The sequence below is a fragment of the Athene cunicularia genome (genome assembly GCF_003259725.1).
Source record: "Athene cunicularia isolate RWA chromosome 5 unlocalized genomic scaffold, athCun1 chr5_part1, whole genome shotgun sequence".
Taxonomy (NCBI): Eukaryota; Metazoa; Chordata; class Aves; order Strigiformes; family Strigidae; genus Athene; species Athene cunicularia.
In genome coordinates, this window is record NW_020799101.1 from 39,875,260 (window position 1) to 39,893,872 (window position 18,613).

Here is an 18,613-nt window from a genome sequence, read left to right on the forward strand (position 1 = left end):
TTATATGCAGTATAGTATTAAGGCAATTACAGAAGCAAGAACTTCATTATCTACTAATTTGAGGTGATGCCAGTCACATGCCTTTTGTGTGTTTGCTGGCTGACAATAAATATCAGAAGTTTGAAGTGCTGGGGCTCTTCTGAGAAGGGCGTATGAGCAAGCATCCAAGTGGGAGTATAACGAATCACACCCCTTTTCAAGGAAAGTTTCATGCTTAAAGTTTTAATATTTGGGTGCAAAGGTAGAGATTTGTTTTCTCTCTCATTTCTCAAAATATTTTAACATACAATTAGAGGTTGAACTGGTAATTCAACTCATGACAAGCAGATGAGAAAAATATCATCATACTGACGGCATGGGAGATAAGACTGTAAGTAATCATTGCCATAATATTCTGAATTAAAAAAATACAAAAAAAAAGCAAAGTACCATCAGTTCCTGATTAAAGAGTACTTAAACCCATGGAAGCCCAACACTTTCTGAATTATTTTTATGTGCAGCTGCTGTGCTTCTTTGCATGAATGAACGATGTTCTATGCTAGGGGCTTGTTTGTTGGACTCTTCCATACAGCCATTTTCTTCTCGCCAGAAGAGAATCCAGTTTGTCCAAGGAACATTCAATATACCAACTACAATATTTTCAATTTTCAAGTACCTACTACTGATACCAAATTTAATATATTTTAGGGTTCTTATATATTGTAAATTGGTGGCAGCTTCAACATAAATACCACTCTAATCATGGCTTTAAAAGACAGGTTACACACACAGCAAAGGTGCAAATCATTCCCACAAGATCGAGTATGAAAAAAGAACATAGTTGCAGACACTTGCCTGTAACTCAGCTGCATGTCGAGATTTTTGTTTCACCATGATAAAAATCAAATTAAAGCTTGAAGCCTAGTTTGCAGCTCTTCTGGAGGAAATCAGTGCACACAGAAAAGTGACAAATCTGGAGGGCCAAAAAATTCAGCATGATTTAGACACATTTTCTTACCTTAGTTCAGGAGAACATTTGTTTTCTTTACAGTTTCTACATTTCTGACTGTAAAAATAAAAACAGGAAATCATGAAAATGTTCAAAAAGAAGGGAAGAAAGCTTCACTAAAGTCTATTATACACAGGGATACTGTAATTTTCAGTAGAGGAAGACTCCAAAATGCAACTTTCTAGCAGCTGGGAGTGCATCAAGATCTATCAAGTGCAAGGGGGGAGGGAGAGAGAGACACACACACTCACACAGAGCTTGCTCTGTTCTTATATTTTCCTCTAAGCATCCCTTTCTGACAGAGACAAGATCCTGTACTAGGTGGACTTTTTACTGGTGAGCAAATAAGCACTCCCCGTAGTCCACTTATTCCTGTATTACTGCTTGCAAAGTACCTCAGAAACACCTTTTAGTAATTGACACTGACTTTTCTTCATGAAAGCTGGACATTTGAGAGACCACATATATCTCATTTTATTCTCATATTGCAGATGTTTTCCTAGATGTCTCAACCATAACCCCCTCCATAAGCAAAACTACTTGTCTGGACAGAAGCACAGGCTTGCTGGTTACTGTAAGGGAAGGCTGAGTGGATCAATTCAATTTACCTTTGCCAAAAAACCTATTCAAGAGGAAAGACAGACCACTGGACTATATAAGGTGAAAGACAACTAATATTAGATGTAGTTTATATCACAGCTTATTCCAGTAAGAGATGGACATTCAGAAAAATCAAGCAAATGCAATACCATAATGCTTTTAATTTTCTAACCATTTGAAACACTCTAGTTAAGTACAAAGGTGATGTTAAATGATGTAATATGCATAGTCCTGTCCAAGTGATTAAAAAAAAAAATTGATCGACACAAACAAACCTGCTATCTGAACGTAGTCTGATAAAAATCTATCTGAAACGTTCTTCAGTTTTGTCAGGTTAAAAAGGGGAAAACCAGGCGCAGTTCTGTTCTAAACTGTTCACGATGCTTTGGGATTTCTGCAGGTTTTTTTCTAGGACCATCAATAAATTTCTGTGACAAAAGCCCCACATCTGATGTTTGTACCCATGTAAAAAGCAACTTCTGAAGGTCAATAGACAAACCCTTATTTTTAAATTCTTTGTAATTTTTATAAGGAAAGTAATGGCAGTGATGTGTAAAATGTACCCCAATAAAGAAACAAAATGAAATACCATTTTGTATAGAAAGGGATCACTGCACCAAATGAAAAGCAAATGCAAATATTAGATACGTTAAAGAGAACACAAAAAACCACATTGTCCAAGGTGAAAAGCAAGCCACTTGATCAGAAGTATGAAGAGACGTTCAAAACAGAGATAACATTTCGTGCTCGTAAAGACAAGATACTTCCTCTAGAAAGAGATAAAATTCCCCGTATGTTACCACACCAAGACCACTCTAAGCAAGAAGCAGAACTATCAACAGATATGAATGAAAAGATGGCTGTTTCTTGCCTTTAACAGGTCAGTTGAATGTGCCAGGCTGAGAGGAATTAAAAAAAAAAATACAGAGAACTCAATTACATTTGATTTTATTCTGTAATATTCTGTTTTTAATGGACGGAAACACAGGAGATACTTCAATTCATTCTCCTCATACATAATAATCACTGCCGTCATCACACCAACCCTTTCCTTTTGAGAAAGGCTCTGCCATGAAAAGCACACACTAGACACTGAGTATGAGCAGCTCTTCAACATTTTGGAAACAGGCTATGCCTTATTTACTGCTCGGTTTTAAAAAAAATTAAGGAATCACAATGGCTTCCTGAGATGAAAGGCTCAATGAGGACTTGAACTAAAGGGAATTTATGAACAAACAAAGCTTCTGATTTCCACAAGTTAGGAGGAAAACTGAATTGGTAATAATCGCCTTGGCTAAATCATATCTGCAAAAGCCTGTTCTGTGCGCTGAAGTAAGAATATTGTGAGAATTATAGATTAGCTTGTAAATCAAAACAGCTATAATGCAAATGTGAAAGTGAACTGAATTAAGGCTGTCTGACATCTGACAGTCTCATCCAAGGCATTTTCTTGATTGCACATCAATAAATAATTTTTCAGGTTTGTTGCTTGAATATCATAGCACTGTATATTAGTCAGTTGGCCAATGCATTTTCTTGGGCACTTTTATTTGATCACTTGAGGACATGATGGGACCTATTCTTTACACAACTCAGCTTTGACAAACAAATCCTGATTTCAGATGCCATCCCACATGAGACATATTTTGTTTGCTTTGTTGCTTGTGGGGGTTTTTTGGTTTTGAATTTTGTTTTTTTTTTTTAAAAAAACCCAACTTACTTGTCAAGAGAAGAAAGGACATAGGGAGGAGAATTAGTGCAACTTCCATCCAAGTTGAGCCAGTCCAAAGCTCCACGGCTCAGAATGGGTGGGGTTTCATTAATCTACAAAACACACAGCATGAGAACAGGGAGAAAAAATATCACAGCAACCCAGGAAGTTCCAAGTTATCATTAATACCACTGTTGCTAACGACTGCATGCAGTGCTGCATAATACCTCCCCTGTGAATTTATAATCTCACTTATGCTCCTGCTTAGTCTTTGACACTTTGCAGAATTGCTAAGTATTTGTTACTAAATGCTCTTCTTGTAGCTCTGCTTTAATGTACTGCACGTTTCATTAATCAAGACATTAAGAAGGAAAACAAATGGAAGCCCCTTAACTACAGAACTGAGTACAAAAGGACAGTTGAGCCGAAAGTATTACTATATGAAAATCCATTAAAAATGTAGATTCTTGCCGGTATCAGTTGGTAATATGGTTATGTCCTAAACCAGAAAATGTACATTCTTTAAGGTAGGTTTTTTAGTTATATATACCAGGCATTTTCAGAATTATCTAATTTTTTTGGAAACATTATTGAACCAACTGACCAAATAATGTCTTGCAGTAGTTGGTTTCTGAGATCAACGTATCAAGAAATACTTTATCTGTTTCTGATGCACATAACAATTAAGTGCTTTCAGAGTCAACAATACTTGAGCACTTAATCCCATATATTTTCCATTTCTTCTAATATCCCTCATTTAGGATGGTGAAATGACGGAGAAAGAAATTAATTCAGAAAATTATCAAATGTTTTTGGAAAGATTCTTAACTGGTCTTTTCACTGCAGCATTCTGACTGCCTCAATGCTACTCTAGTCATGACTAGAAATAGGAAACACTAAATTATTCAAGGGATCTGCATCATCTTTTGCTAAGCACATCTGAAAGAAGTGCTAGTGTCCTCCCACAAAAGGTTTAGTGTCATTACAAACCATTAGATGGAGGAAATGAAGCAAGGAAATATGATGATGAGAAGAAATATTATCTATATCAGGCTTGCTTTTAAGAGGGAAAATAATTAGGAAATCAATGAAGAATTAGGAGAGAATACAGTGTTAGAACTTACTGATCTTCTTTGTCTTAAGACAGCAGCTTCTGCTGGGTGATTGAATCTAAACTTATGAGACTTGCCGAGGACAACAAGGGCCCCTGTGGAAAAAAAAAATAAATTACAAGTCTACAGAGATAATTCATCAAACAGTTGTTCCCTAGAATGTTAGAATTTTCTTAACTCCAGTATAGAGACTACAGCATATACAAACTACTACAGAATAATATGTTAAATACCCCCTCCCCATTCTGACCAACAGCTTTCTGACTGTCACACAGCAGAGAACTATTTTTAAAATCTACCACTATGGAACAGCAGAGTTATCATTCTGTAATGACAGGGTCCAAGCAAACTAATCTTGGAGTTCTCTGCAAACTCAACATAACAGTAAATTCCCTGTTCATATTAAAGACCACCATGACTACATAAAAAACCACAACCAACCCACTGCTCTGAACTCATTTTTACACAATATTTTTAAGAATCCAGATGACTACAAGTTCCCAGAAACTGGATTTGCATTTTTTTTTTAAACAACTTGAAAATACAGGAGCCTGATCCCTTTCATCTGAGATCAATCACTCACTGGCTAGTACCCTCCTCCTTAATACACTGTGAAAAGTTGAAACTCATTTCAATCATATTACATAATTGCCAAAAAACCCTACCAGTGGTTAGCTGGCTTAGAGTAAGTCTCCACTACTTCCCATAAAAGTGCTTCTGACCACAGGTCTTCCCTTTTTCAGAAGCCTACAGACTACTACTGCCAAAAAAGGGTCTTAATACTGTCACCTATGTCTTCATTTTACTTTCTGTGGGGTACTTAATTTATTTGTCCCAGTCTGGAAGCTCTGGCCATGCTAGAGCAGGAGGAGACAGAGATGTATTTCTTAGATATGCATGAGTTCCATAAATCCTTGTCTCTAAACTCCAGAGGTAAGTTTATTACAACGCAGCATTCACAGAAAAAGCAAGCCTTACCTTGTGACAGACGACAGGATCCAGTGACTTCACATCCATTCACCGTGCAGTGTGCGCCCTGAGCTGGTCGCAGTGTCACAATCCCACAGTTGTTGTCTATCATACAATGATCCCTTTCAATCCACCGTCCCTGCAAAACTGATATATAGATTTGGTTTATCTCACCTGTTTAAGGGATTGGGATTGCACTATTTTCCTCAGAATGAAGTACTACACGCTGTTTGACACCATGACTGCATACTTCGTACCTCAGAGAACGAGGTCATGTGCAGAACAAGGAGATGAAATCGTCGTCTTTGATTGCTAGCCAAGTACCCAATGGTATTTCTGGTTCTGGAAAACTATACACTACTTTATGATTTGTGAGCTGATGTGCAAATTCTTCTATTGTGCTGAATTTTATTATTGCTATTATGGTATTTATTGTTTATACATTACTAAACTATTGGCAGAAAATAATCAAACTTAACCAAAGCTGATATTCCACAGAGTTTCCAATTTCAGCATACAGTTTCAACTCTTTATTATAATTTGCATCTCTTGATATTGACTGTTAAAAGCAGAAATGAAATTAAATAAAAAATATTCTGAATAATTTGGATTTTATATCTAAGATACTCTGCCCAGTAGAGTTGAAATAATTTTCAATGTCTCATGATCAATTTGTGCCACTAGTTTAGGAACGTACCTAGATCTGGATGATGAATGAAGATATTTTTAAACTCTAGTGGTAGCACATCACAAGTGGGAAAAAAATTCTGAAGAGATCTCACTTAGGTCAAGACCATTTTTGACTTCATAAACAAAACCAAAAGATAACTGAAAGATTTTATCCAATTAAGCAATTATTCTCTCCTACTTACCTTCTTCTGTAAAGAGAGCTGACAAACAGAAACATTACCTAGCTATTACACATGACAAATGTAGACTTCTTTGTATGACCAGACCATATTGTAAAACAATTTATAATATCATTCTCTTACCAATGTCTTGCTCTTGGTCTGAATCATTTCTTCCAATTTTGGTTGTTCCTTCCTAGAACAAGAAAAGAACTAATTTAAAAGTCAGCTACTGAAACTGGATTATATATAATAATTTAAAAAGCTTTGGTACAGCATCTTAGCAAATACCTCAAAAAAGTCACCTCTGAATGACTGAATTGTTTAGAGCAAACTATATCTGCTACTTCGTAACACTTCAGATCACTGTCTCCCATAGCAACACAATTATTTCTTACCCTGCAGCTATGTCAGCTTCTCCTATTATGACTTCAGTAGATGAAGTAACCCTCAGTGGATGATTTTTGGAAGGTGCTTGAGACAAATATTTTGAATATGAACACATGTTCTCATGCATGGATAGTTTACAGTGAGACTTGTTGTTTGCAGAAATAATTCTTTTTATATATATGCATGCAAGAAGAAAGAAGCTGCAAAATGATTATTCAGTTAACTAGGCTTTTCAGATATAAAAGTAAAGAATTCCTATTTTGTAAGGGAACTTTGTCACAGATTATGTATCCTTCAAACTAACCACTAAAGGAGAACTTTTTTCTGAAACTTAAATAACATCTATTAAAAGTCTTCTTGGCGATTATGGTATATGGGCAATTTCCCAAACTTGAAGAATCAATAACTTCAAAGAAAAGATCTGCCTTGGAACAAAAGTCTCCAGAACAAGAAGACTCAAACCATATTATGGGCCAGTGATGGAAATGAAACAGTGTTCTTATGGTACAGTGCAAATATCAATAAAACAGAGTCATTTAATCCATACTATGAGAAAAAAAACTACCCAAAAAAAGTAATGACTTTACCAACTGTCTAGTATGTTCCATTACCGGTTCTTTTTCCTTAGGAAAACAAAGCAAGATCATTTCCCAGCTCTGAACAGACACTATACTTGATTATTGTAAATTGATCAGTGAATGTACTCTAAAAAGACTCCAATGCCAACTCTTTTGGTCATATTAATTATGGTCATTAAACTACTTCATTTCTGTATTCTAATTAGAATAAACTGAATATGCTTTCTGCTCCAAGCATATTATAAGCTAGGTTTAAAGATGAAGCAAGAAGTAGTCATTGGAAGACTGGGACAAGGGAAGCTGTGCATTACTGTAAGACAATGCAGTTATGCATAATTATGGGTAAATCACAGTGGTTTTGTGCACTGAAGGGAAAGGGATTGATATCACTCGGTTCCTCACAGACCTCAGCTACCTGAACCAACTAACAGAGCCCTCTGCTACAAACTCTGCTGAGACTCCCTGGCTGGAGAGGCTGAAAGCTGGATTGTGTCCAGTGCCCCTGCTTTGGAGTAATTATCAAGCTACACATCAGCTTTACGTTCAGTGGACTCAATCACAAAATATCCATCTGGCTTGGCCACAGCTTGTAGAAAACTTAGGATCCATTTGGCCTTTAACTCACCTCACACAACCAAGTGAGTTAGCAACATGTATTTTATACAAAGAGAAGCAAACCAACTCCTAAAAGACCTCTTTATTGATTACCTTCTTGAATAAGGAAAGAAATAGTTACTTTAATTCCAAAAGAAACTTTTCCCCAACATGCTGAAATAACTCTCTGGTAATACAATTTAATTCAGAAAAGTACGTTACAGCAGTACTGGCTCATGAAGTTCACAACAGTATCCAGGTTAGTGGAATGATTCTGGGTGAGTAAGTACAATTAAAAATTGCAGCTGAGAGCAAAGGTACAGATACAATACAAGCAAACTAACTCCACCTAAAGAAGAAAACAAAACAAAAATAGCCATAACCCAGGCCTATGTTGATTTCCTTTTTTCAAATGCTATTACTGAGATAATAATTTAAATATTGATATTCTTTCTTAATTTAATATTGAGAATTCTACCTAAACAAGTGAAAGAAAGATGATTCAGAGGAAATTATTGCACAACTTCACCTTAACATATTCAGGTACATCTTCATCTCTGTTGAAGTGCTTATAAATTATTGCCCTCTTCTGGCAGTGTGTCCTGACTAAGGGCAGAATTCCCAAGGTGCATTATAGCACCATAAAGAGTGAGATCGCTTTCCCCTTTCAGTTTTGGGAGTACTCCAACTTTCAAAAAATTTGTGAAGTACATCTTTTCCTAAAACAATATAAACAACCCCCATATTTTTAAGCTATCCAAAAGTTCAGTTAAATTATAAGGAAAACATACATTTTTGTTAATGAAAGCCAGAAAAACGAACAGAACTTAAGAAAGAAAGGTTCTTTAAGCATATGCACAGCCTTGATTAGTGCAATTAATACTACAGAGTATCGAGAGACTAAAAGAATAACACAATGGTCTGAAAACTGTGGCCATGACCTCCCTCTAGAAGTACAATGTAAAGTGCTGTTATGTGTTGAAGCCCTGGTATTTCAGGAACAACCACTAATGTTTTTACCTTCTTGCTGTTCAGGTGAAGGTAACAGACATCAGAGTCTAAAAGATTCAAAGCACAAAGAAAAGAAAAGGCAGCATCTAGGAGCAAAGAAAGAGGGGACAACGATGTTAGTGTGACAGAGACACACTGATGACTTCAGAAGGTGACCCTTCAAACTAGGTTCCTCCATTACAATCAGTATCTTTAGGTGTTGTCAAAATTAGTACGTGAAAATATCATGGCACATAATGGAAAAACATTTAAGTAGTAGCAATTACTTTTAATTAACATTTAATGTTAATGTTAGGATTGAGTAGTTCAAGTTACATGTTGATCGGCACTGGACATTATGACTTGGTCCCTAATTATTACCTGGTACAACTTCTTTGTGCTGGCATGAGAAATATTTATCATGTTGAAAGAGAAACCTTATTAAGAGCAGCATGATTTCTGTTTCAATTATTTGTTGCGGCTTTTTAACAGGAAAAAAAAAATCCCACGTCCCTAACCTACATCAAGTCACACAAAACTTAGATTTGGATTAAGATACTTTACTAATAGACAGATATGTGATTTTAAACCATGTTTAACACATTTTTTGCTAATGAGTGCATCTCTGTAGGGGTACCTATCCATTATTCCTTTTACATTAAACACCATCAATAATTCAGTAATTTCCATTAATTTAAACGTTGAAAAGTTAAAGTCCAGCTTAGCACTGACTTATTAAAAAAAAAAAAAATCCCCTAAGTCTATTTGACCTAGCCATGCACATCATAAACTGCAATGTGGAGTAACATACATACAAAGATATGGAAGTTCCTTGATGAAAACCTTGCCTTCGGTGAGCAGCTACACAACAAAACACTACCTGAGGCCTGGATTTCTACCTGATCCTGGAAAACAGCCACTCAAGTGGGATCACAAGTAATTAGCATTCAAGCTATACACATGGAATCTACCTGACAGGCCTGGGAGCGTTAAAAGAGCAATATACAGAAGTCATTGTCAAAGTGAGCTTGTGCCTGTTAAAGGTTACTTTGATCTACACGTACATGAGTATTCCAGCCTCAAGCATGCAAGTACCTAGTAAAATCTGGACCAGTATCTCTGATATATTTATAAGCACCATCCTTGATGTTTGCACACGGAGACACGTACACACACCTCAAGCTTCGTGGACAAACTACTAATGCCTAATTTGAATATCGTACTTTGCTTATGATACATTATCAAATAGTTTGCACATGCATTCATAAGAGGCCAACTTCCTCCATTTTTCATGTGCCCTTTTCTGCTTTTTTTCCCCCTGTTATGTGTCTCTTGTGAGCTGTGGCCTTTACTTTTTCACAGCTGTTGTTGTAATGCCACCTTAACCACTCCCCATTTCCAACGAAAACAAGTGTTTTCGAATTCAAGGGAAAAATAAAACAAATTTATGATAATCTTACCCTGAGATGATACAGCACCACTCCTGTGCTGAGGATATCATCATCCATGGCCATTAGATGAGGTAAACTAGAATCTATTATTACTCCAGCTTTTTCTTTGTTGATGTCCACACTGTATTCCTCCATGATGGCTTTCCTGTCTATCCACTTACTTGTCCAGTCTTTGGTCAATTGCTCAATCTTAAAGAATAGGAGAGGAAACTGTTTCACTTACTAAGCAGGTTAATTTTTCTCATACACAAGATTCTTCAGGAAGAACAGAATCTTTTTTTCCTGTTACTGGAAGCAAAATTCTTTACCAGTTGCAATGTAGGTGTATTTCTAATTGCAATATATTTCTGAGGCAACAAAAACCCTGGTAAAAACTGTACTGCCACCTAGTGAATCAGGTTTAACTATTGAAGACTCATTCCCAAAATGTCAGAAAGATAAATAAATGATCACACTAATTAGTTATTCTGCCTGTCTTCAAGCAAAACTTGAAATTCAGATCTCCAATACCTTTCCAGGTCACCAGTGAGCAAATCTTCCTAGTAATTTAATGACTGCACAATAATTTCCTTCAAACAAACTGGAGGAGTTTAATCTTAGAAAAGAGAGGCTCCGTATAATGAATTACTGTGATAATACTAAGACAGCCTTCAAATAAGGAGTAGATTGTGCAGACAGTGATACACAATGGACAGTATCCCATTAAGGGCATCAGCCTTTCATCACAGAGAGCACCCAACATGCACTAAGGATGGCAGTTTTCCTGCATATTCAGAGCAAACAGGAAATGATTAGGACAAAAACATGTTCACTGTGGTTTCAAAACTATGGCAATGCTACCTTCCCCCGCCCAGTGAAACAGGAGAGAGTTACAGCATCAAATAGATCATACACACCTTCATTTCATTCTGAAGAACCAGCTCCGTCAGATTTCCATCCCTGTCATCGCTCCAAGAAGGACTGGAATTCCTCTGTACAAACAACAGCCACCGAGATCTACATGTTAGTTTCCTTATTCACAACTGGCAGGCATGTCCTTTCACTCTCCTGGATTTCAAGGAGATGAACTCAGGAAAGACAAAATACACAGGCGTTTGATGCTGCCTTCTAGCATCTAGCCTACACCTCTCGAGCTATTGCATGTAAATTTTTGTGAAGACCTGGTGAAAGAGCATTAACAGAGAGATACTTCTGTGTAAATAAATCCTGGACTTTAGTTCCAGTCTCTCCCAGCAAAACATGCTCTTCATGGCATGGAAAACCAGGACACTATTATTATTCCAAAGGAGAAAAACAGACTGTCAGCTGTATTGTGAGGGCTCACAAATTCTTTTGGGGGACAGAAGGTGCAGGCTGGGTAAAACCTCTAAAATACTGTTGAGGTCTGCTAGCTCACTTTTTTGGGAAATAGGACTGTAGCAAGTCTGGCAGGGAAATTACATCAATGTTTTAATATTTTGTACTGTCTTGGTGCTTCCAGATCCTTACAAATAAAATATTTCCATTTCACGCTATTTCTGGACAACAAAACCATCCAGCTCCATGAAAGTCAGGCAAGAAAATCCTTTCTAATCATTACATAACTGCTTATACTTCAGGATTATCAATATGCCAGAAAAAGGAGGGAGAACAGAAATGAAGTTAGCCTTATAATCATTGTGGAACTTGTACAACAGTTTGATTTCCCTCCAGTTACAATAAACATGGAAACAAACAGATAAAACAGAAGTAAGCCACTGTAGCTACCTAAAGCAGCATTAGAGCTCCAGTTGGGAAGTGTTGCTACGTACCAGTTCAAAGCTCATCAGCATAGTTTTCAACCTATCAATTTCTTCTCGCAGTTCTCTGATCAGTTTCACATTTGCATCCTGAAACATTGACACACAGATGTTGGAAAAATCATTCTTAAAAAAAATTTCTAGCTAAAGAAATCAGCGCAGAGCTGTTCCAAGATCCAGGAGGAGAGAACAGGCACACTCACAGCAGTGCTCCTTGCTCCACTCCGCCAGGCCCCTGGGATGAACTGCCTAGGGGCAGGTAGTTCCCATCTTTGATAGGTTGCCTTTTCCCATGAACTTCGTTCCATCTCTTTTCTGAACACAGACCTACTATAGTAATTGTTCCCATCATGGCAATTGCTGGATACATCAGCACTTTTATGGATTTACCTCCAAAATAGTCCCATCATGTCAGAAAAATGCTGTTATTTCTGTCATGCAGAGGAGACTACATCAGAATGTCACAAACCATGGTATTAAAAGCCCTTGCAGCTGATATACAAAGCATTTCATGCCTGCTTGTGTGGCAGCATTTATCTCACTTTCAGAGAAGCATCTCTGCACAGGTGGTTTCTGGAAACCAGCTTTTTGCTGTCAGTTCAGGGAAACTCTTGAGCCAAGAGTCAACTTTCTCTGGGCTGCCAGTGACCCTCTGGCTCAGGTCAATTTACAGCAAGGGGAAGAAGGAAGCTCGCTGAAGGGATGGAGTTGAGGGTCTGGCATGGGTTGTGCAAGAGAGGGATGGGCACCCACGTTGGGAGGTGAGAAGCTGTGGCTGGGTTAACTGGCAGGCTAACCCAGGAGGACTGTCTGTACTTCCCTGTGGCCTGTCACAGTTGAGAACTGCTGCTGCCAAAACCAAACACACTACTGCTGCCACTAGTGATGTCTAAGAACTAGTTATAGGCACTGGTAATATTGATGCACATTAAATGGGGGAAATTAGAAGGGTTTCCTTCTGCCCAAGATTTAACAGAGTATCATTAGGAAGGTAAATAAATGAGGTACATTTCTAAGATTCTATCCTTTTATCTACAGATAAAATTTTGATTTTATCTAAAGCTAAGCCAAATCACAAAAGAACACTACTAAAGTTGTAAAGCCGACGGCTCAAAGATTAGAAAATGCTGGGATCAAGACTTTTTTTGAAATTAAATTCAGTCCCCTTAAATGGATACATTGTGATTTAGTCCTTAAGCTTTGTGATTACTATAGGCTGGCAGCCTCCTGAAGAACACCACGTGAAGAATGCTCACTTAAAGAGCATTCAGCAGCAATTCAGCAGCAAATTTTAATATTTCTAGCATGTGTGATCATAGATCTTGATTATTATGTGCTATTTGAATTTTGCTGTGAAGACAGATAGAATTATGCATTTCCCCGTGGATTTTTTTTTTATGCTGGTTCTCAATCAATATAGTGTCTAAAACACTACAACTGCTAATCAATCTGTTTTAACATCACAGCTTTGATTGGGAGAGTTTATGTTTCTCCCATTTGATAAATGTGGTCTGCAGGTAAGGGTGGAAAATGAGGAACAATCACACACTGAAAATTTACTTTAAGCATCTGAACTATCATTGAACAAGAATGCTGTAGCAGGGGCAGTGATAGAATCCAGTCCTCCAAGGCAGCATCAGACTCCCCTCAATAGCCTGTGCACCCTGTGAAGGACTCCCGCCAATCAAACAGATTGATCTGCCATACAGTCAGAGTTCATCCCTGGAACAGGACTGTTCTGTGCAATGGATGGATGAAGCCGGGGTTCTGTGGCAAAAATTGTTAAAATGTATTTAAAGGCTTCATCATTTTGTGTACTGAAAAGACAAACTGAAACTACATAGGCTACCTTAGGCCTGGCATATTAACTCTTGAATTCTTGACTTTGCAGCCGTAACAGAGTTCATTTATTATAATATGCCAAAAGGAATAGTTGCAAGGGTTATGCACTTACAGTAACAAGTTAAGTAGTAACAATCCTAACAGATCTGTAACCCTGCCAATATTTAGGATAAACATATAGGGTAAACATACATGTCACAACAATTCAAAGAGAAGGAGGAGTGAAACTCAATGAACAGAGATGAAGAATGCAAAACAGGTGTGAAATTCTAAATGGTTGAACCTGCAGGGGATCAAGGAAATTATTTCTGTAATATCCAGGCTCCTATTTAGCTCTCATTAACATGGGAAAAAGGCGTATGAATTTCATTCCAAGAGCAGATATACTGACTAAACCTTAAATAACGCACACAACAAAATGGAACAAGAACGAAAATCAAAACTCAAGGCCTCACCTCATTCACTCTGGGCTTGTTAATAATATTTTTGGCATTTGAAGCATATCTCAAAGTACTCATGGTCTCGTTGTAGCTGGAGCTGGCAGGAGAGATAGCTACAGACAGAAAACAAATAGAAAAACACCATTTTAAAAAGCAATCGGTTCAACCCATCACTTTTCAAAAAGGTGGACATTTGTAGTCTTGTTTCTTTAAAAAACAACACCAAAAATATCCTTAGAAGTATTTCATCAAGCTCACAGAGAATGTCTTCAAGATTATAACTGAATAAATCACTTCATATCAAAAAGCTATGTCCTTGGAAAGACTCTTAAGCTTAACTTCATGCACAATCAGCATGCCTTTTCATTTCCTTGAGTATCCTATGAAGCACAAATTCTAAGTGATATAGCCGTCTTCTCACTGCAGTAGAGATGTATTCTAAGAGGGTAATGTAGTGCAAAATGTTAACAATAGAATAGAAACCAAACTCACTGGCAATCATAATGGTCTTGGAGTTGCCCCCCAGACTGTCCTTCAGAAGCCACGTGAGGATGGAGTCCCGGTATGGGATGTAAGCTGGCCGCCTGGTCCCGCTGACGCTGCCCGTGGAAGGGCTGTCCGCATGACCGTTCTCCCCTTCGCTTGTTATGGTGTTTATGCTCTGGCAGCTGCTGAACATCTGCGAATTTTGTGCTGGAGGAGAAATGCCACAGAGCTCAGGAAAGGGATTGTCTTTTTCTGTCACGGCTATTTAATTTTCTTAGATGTCATTACAGTCATTACACATCAGCACATGGTGAGCAAGTCCTATGCTTTTATCACTACCCTTCAAATATAAAGAACTACTGTGCTTACCTAAAGTGGAGATGACAATTCCAAGTGTAACTAATGACTTGTTAATATTGGCACCTTCGGTGATTCGATCTCTACAGTAACTGGGATCAGCTCTTTCACTGTAGCATGAAAGCATGGAAAAGACAATGCAAACCAAACAAAAATGCTTAATTATTAACATACAAACAATATGAAAACATCATGTATTTTTGACATAAAAGAAAACAGAAATTGCAAGCTTTGCAATGAAAAAACCATATGCTTTGAATACTTCACATTGCTGTCTGGTTCAGAAAGTCCAAACAACCATGAGCAAAGGTCATTGGTGCAAACTACTGTTAAAGACCCATCAAAACATAAATTCAAGCCTGAACTGGGCAACCCAGTCACAGTGGTTCTGAATTTAAAAAACCCCAACATACATTTCACCACTCTGCAAAGGGTAGACTGGTTCAACGCAGAAGTCTATATCCTCTCAAAATTACTTTCTCTGCTCAGACATTCATGGCAATTGACGTTGAGAAAGAAAAATGTCCTGTCTCCAACTGTTCTATAACTCTTCAGCACAACTTCCATCTTTCTGTTCTCTGTCATATCCAGCAAAACCACATGTTCTGCACTGAAATGCATAGCTAAGATCAGAGAATTAGGAACTTTCGGAACATGAACATCATCAGCAGTGAGATATGACTATTTTTTCCCACCCATGCTAGGCAGCCACGAGGAATACATTCCTTTTTTTCCTCTCTCTTTTCAAGGTCAGGTTTGGTAAGTCCACCAATAGCTACAAAAGCCACTGAAGAATACAGGGTTGTATGGAATTACCTTAAATGTATGCAGTGGCACGGTACTGGATCTGAGGACCCAGGACAATGAAATCCAACACCCAATACAGAAGAACAGATGACAGATATTATTAGCTCAATATTCCTTGTTACTGTATACAGAAGTCAGGCTTACTGTGAATTTAATGAAGTTTTAAAATATTATATTTCATCTTTTAAGGCAGCACTATCAGCATCTTCAGGCAAAATCACCTTTTTGACCCTCAATATATTATTACCTGCCTGCAAGGTCCACTAAGTTGATCTTGCTTGCAATTTCAGAGGGGAGATTGTTCTCCAATATAGCCTGAAGAGAAAAATATAAATAAGGAAGATTATTCCTCTTAATTAATGAAAATAGATATGCTCTTTTCTTCGAAACAGAGTTGTACATATGACTGTCTCACTGCCTTTCTTTGTGACCTTGACCCACTGACTATGTTCAATCCATTAACTCAACAGCTTTCTCACTGGACAGAGAAACTGCCCTCTTATGCCAATTTCCTCTTGAAAAAAACTTTACTGCCTAGCGACCGTGAAAGCCTTTCTTGTAGACCTTGCGGAGTTATTTTTCACTAATGTATTCCAAAGGTCTTTCGTGAAACTACTGAAAAATATCCCAAAATGTTCTGTGATTACAGGATGTTAGAAGTGTGAGATAGAAAAGGTCTATTGGATCACTGAATGACTTCCCTGCCAGGGAAGGATATAATTCCTCTGGAGAAAGGGTGCATTGTCTCTGGGAGAGTACTGGATGCCAAATGCTAAAGAGATGAGCACATCTGAAAAGCTGGACAGATACAAAATTTGGTAAGTGTTAAACTAATGCTAATTAAGGATTCTAAGCAAGTGTGACAAAACATAACTTCAAACATATTCACACATTTTTCACAGCATCATTCACGATATCACATTTCAAAGGGCTTATTAAAACTGTAAACATCTCTTTTTACAGTGACTCTTTGGCATCACATCTGACTCTAAGCTTGCATAAAGGAACAACAATACTTCAGTAAACACTCAACACATCAGGAGGTGAAGGAAGTGTGACATATCTGCCATGTGATCCAAAGGAAGTAAGTAACAGCTTCCACTGAGATTATTACAAACAGCACAAAACAGTGACAAGTAAAAAATGCACAACACATTGAGCAATGCTTTTTGAGAGTGAAGAAAAAAAGAAGTTGGATTATTTTTAGCTAACCTGAGTGTAGTGGATGGTGAAGATAGCATGGGATCTGCTGCTGGCATTGTGAATGTGTGTAGCTGCTGTGATTCTAAAAAGAAGAACAAACCATTCAATTACAGAGTCTTATTTCCCTGTGTTCATGGAAAACAAAAATAACAAATACAGCAGATAAATGAAGATGAAGGAATGTGAAACTTGAAGAATATGGTAGGCTGTATTCTTGGATCTGATCACAGAGTGTGTGGCAGAGGACCTGGAAGAGTGGAAAACAAAGTCCGGTTAGAGGTGGTTTTGTCTACCAGCAGCACTCTGAAGAAATATCTTAAAGCCTTACAAGCACAGGTGTAAGATGTTGTGTAAGGGTAGACACAGCAGAGAAGTAGAGCCAGCGACAGCATCGTACAGCTCACCCCAACGCCACTGAATGTACTGGCTCAGTACGTGTTCTCCATATCAACCCCGTTTTTATTTTTTGGCACTTCAAAGGGTCCAGAAAGCTTCATACACCACTTTTGAGGCTCCCTTCTGTCACAGTGCTGATACAGTGGTTTTAGCCCATTAGAGGAGTCCAAAGAGATTAACCAGTCTACACGTGAATACCTGTAATTCACTCATGTAGACCTAATCCTCCATCTTTTGTACTGGAGTAGAGCACGCCATCGGCTGTACTTGGGGGAAGGCGTAACCATCTTTTAACTGTATTCCTAATTGTTAAGTCTAATGACTCTAGGTATGTAGGTTTAGTATCTGAGTGGTCTGCCAGGTAGATGATTCTTGGGATAGTGTAAATTCTTAGGATGTCGATCTTTTGGAATGGTTTTAATGAGGACCTTACTATTCTCTGTAGCCAGTCTGTCATTTTGTCAAGTAACTTTGGTTTTGTTATACCGACCCAGGGGTCAATGAACAGTCCTAGGTATTTCTCGGTGTTGTTTGGGTGAATCATGTTGAGGGGAGTGCCTTTGATAGTCCATGGGGGACAGTCATTGATGGTATATGAGTCTTGGCTTTACCACACGGACAGACCAGTCATCTGGCTCTAGCCCTCCGACCACCACACTCTGGCTAGCAGGTACCAGGGGGCACAGGAGGAAGAGGAGCAGCAGCAGCACTCTCCCACTATCTCTGTAACACATACTTTTGGAAACTCTACTTTCTTTGTTGCTGTTGTGATTAGACAAACCCAAAGAAAGAGAGATTTTGCCTAGGGTAGAAGCCAGGTCTCAGGTCTTTTCTGTCCCTCTTGTAGCTTGCCTTGAATATTCAGCATCAGTTTTGCCAAGATTACTCTGAAAAACAGCAGGCAATTTTGGGAGCAGTGACAAAGAATGTGGAACCAATTTTTAGTTACGAGCCCAGCTGTCAGCAGGCAACCGCAGAGACCAGTTGCACTAGAGAGCAGAGAGCTGTAGCCGTGCGCGCGCCGCTGAGCGCCTGCTGCAGAAGGCCAGAGCCAGGACCCCCCCCCCCCCCCC

General features: G+C 38.2%; 1 protein-coding gene across 1 annotated transcript in view; it reads right to left on the minus strand.

The window, feature by feature from the left end:
- STARD9 (StAR related lipid transfer domain containing 9) overlaps positions 1 to 18,613 on the minus strand; it is a 105,528-nt gene that overhangs the window by 34,119 nt on the left and 52,796 nt on the right. Inside the window, exons 9-21 of the mRNA XM_026849325.1 lie at positions 17,154 to 17,226; positions 16,189 to 16,256; positions 15,147 to 15,244; positions 14,784 to 14,984; positions 14,307 to 14,404; positions 12,022 to 12,099; positions 11,128 to 11,202; positions 10,241 to 10,420; positions 6,373 to 6,424; positions 5,390 to 5,527; positions 4,424 to 4,506; positions 3,309 to 3,412; positions 998 to 1,045 (exon numbers count right to left, since the gene is read on the minus strand). Of these exons, the coding sequence (XP_026705126.1) occupies positions 998 to 1,045; positions 3,309 to 3,412; positions 4,424 to 4,506; positions 5,390 to 5,527; positions 6,373 to 6,424; positions 10,241 to 10,420; positions 11,128 to 11,202; positions 12,022 to 12,099; positions 14,307 to 14,404; positions 14,784 to 14,984; positions 15,147 to 15,244; positions 16,189 to 16,256; positions 17,154 to 17,226 (1,296 nt within the window). The remainder of the gene's footprint in view (positions 1 to 997; positions 1,046 to 3,308; positions 3,413 to 4,423; positions 4,507 to 5,389; positions 5,528 to 6,372; positions 6,425 to 10,240; positions 10,421 to 11,127; positions 11,203 to 12,021; positions 12,100 to 14,306; positions 14,405 to 14,783; positions 14,985 to 15,146; positions 15,245 to 16,188; positions 16,257 to 17,153; positions 17,227 to 18,613) is intronic.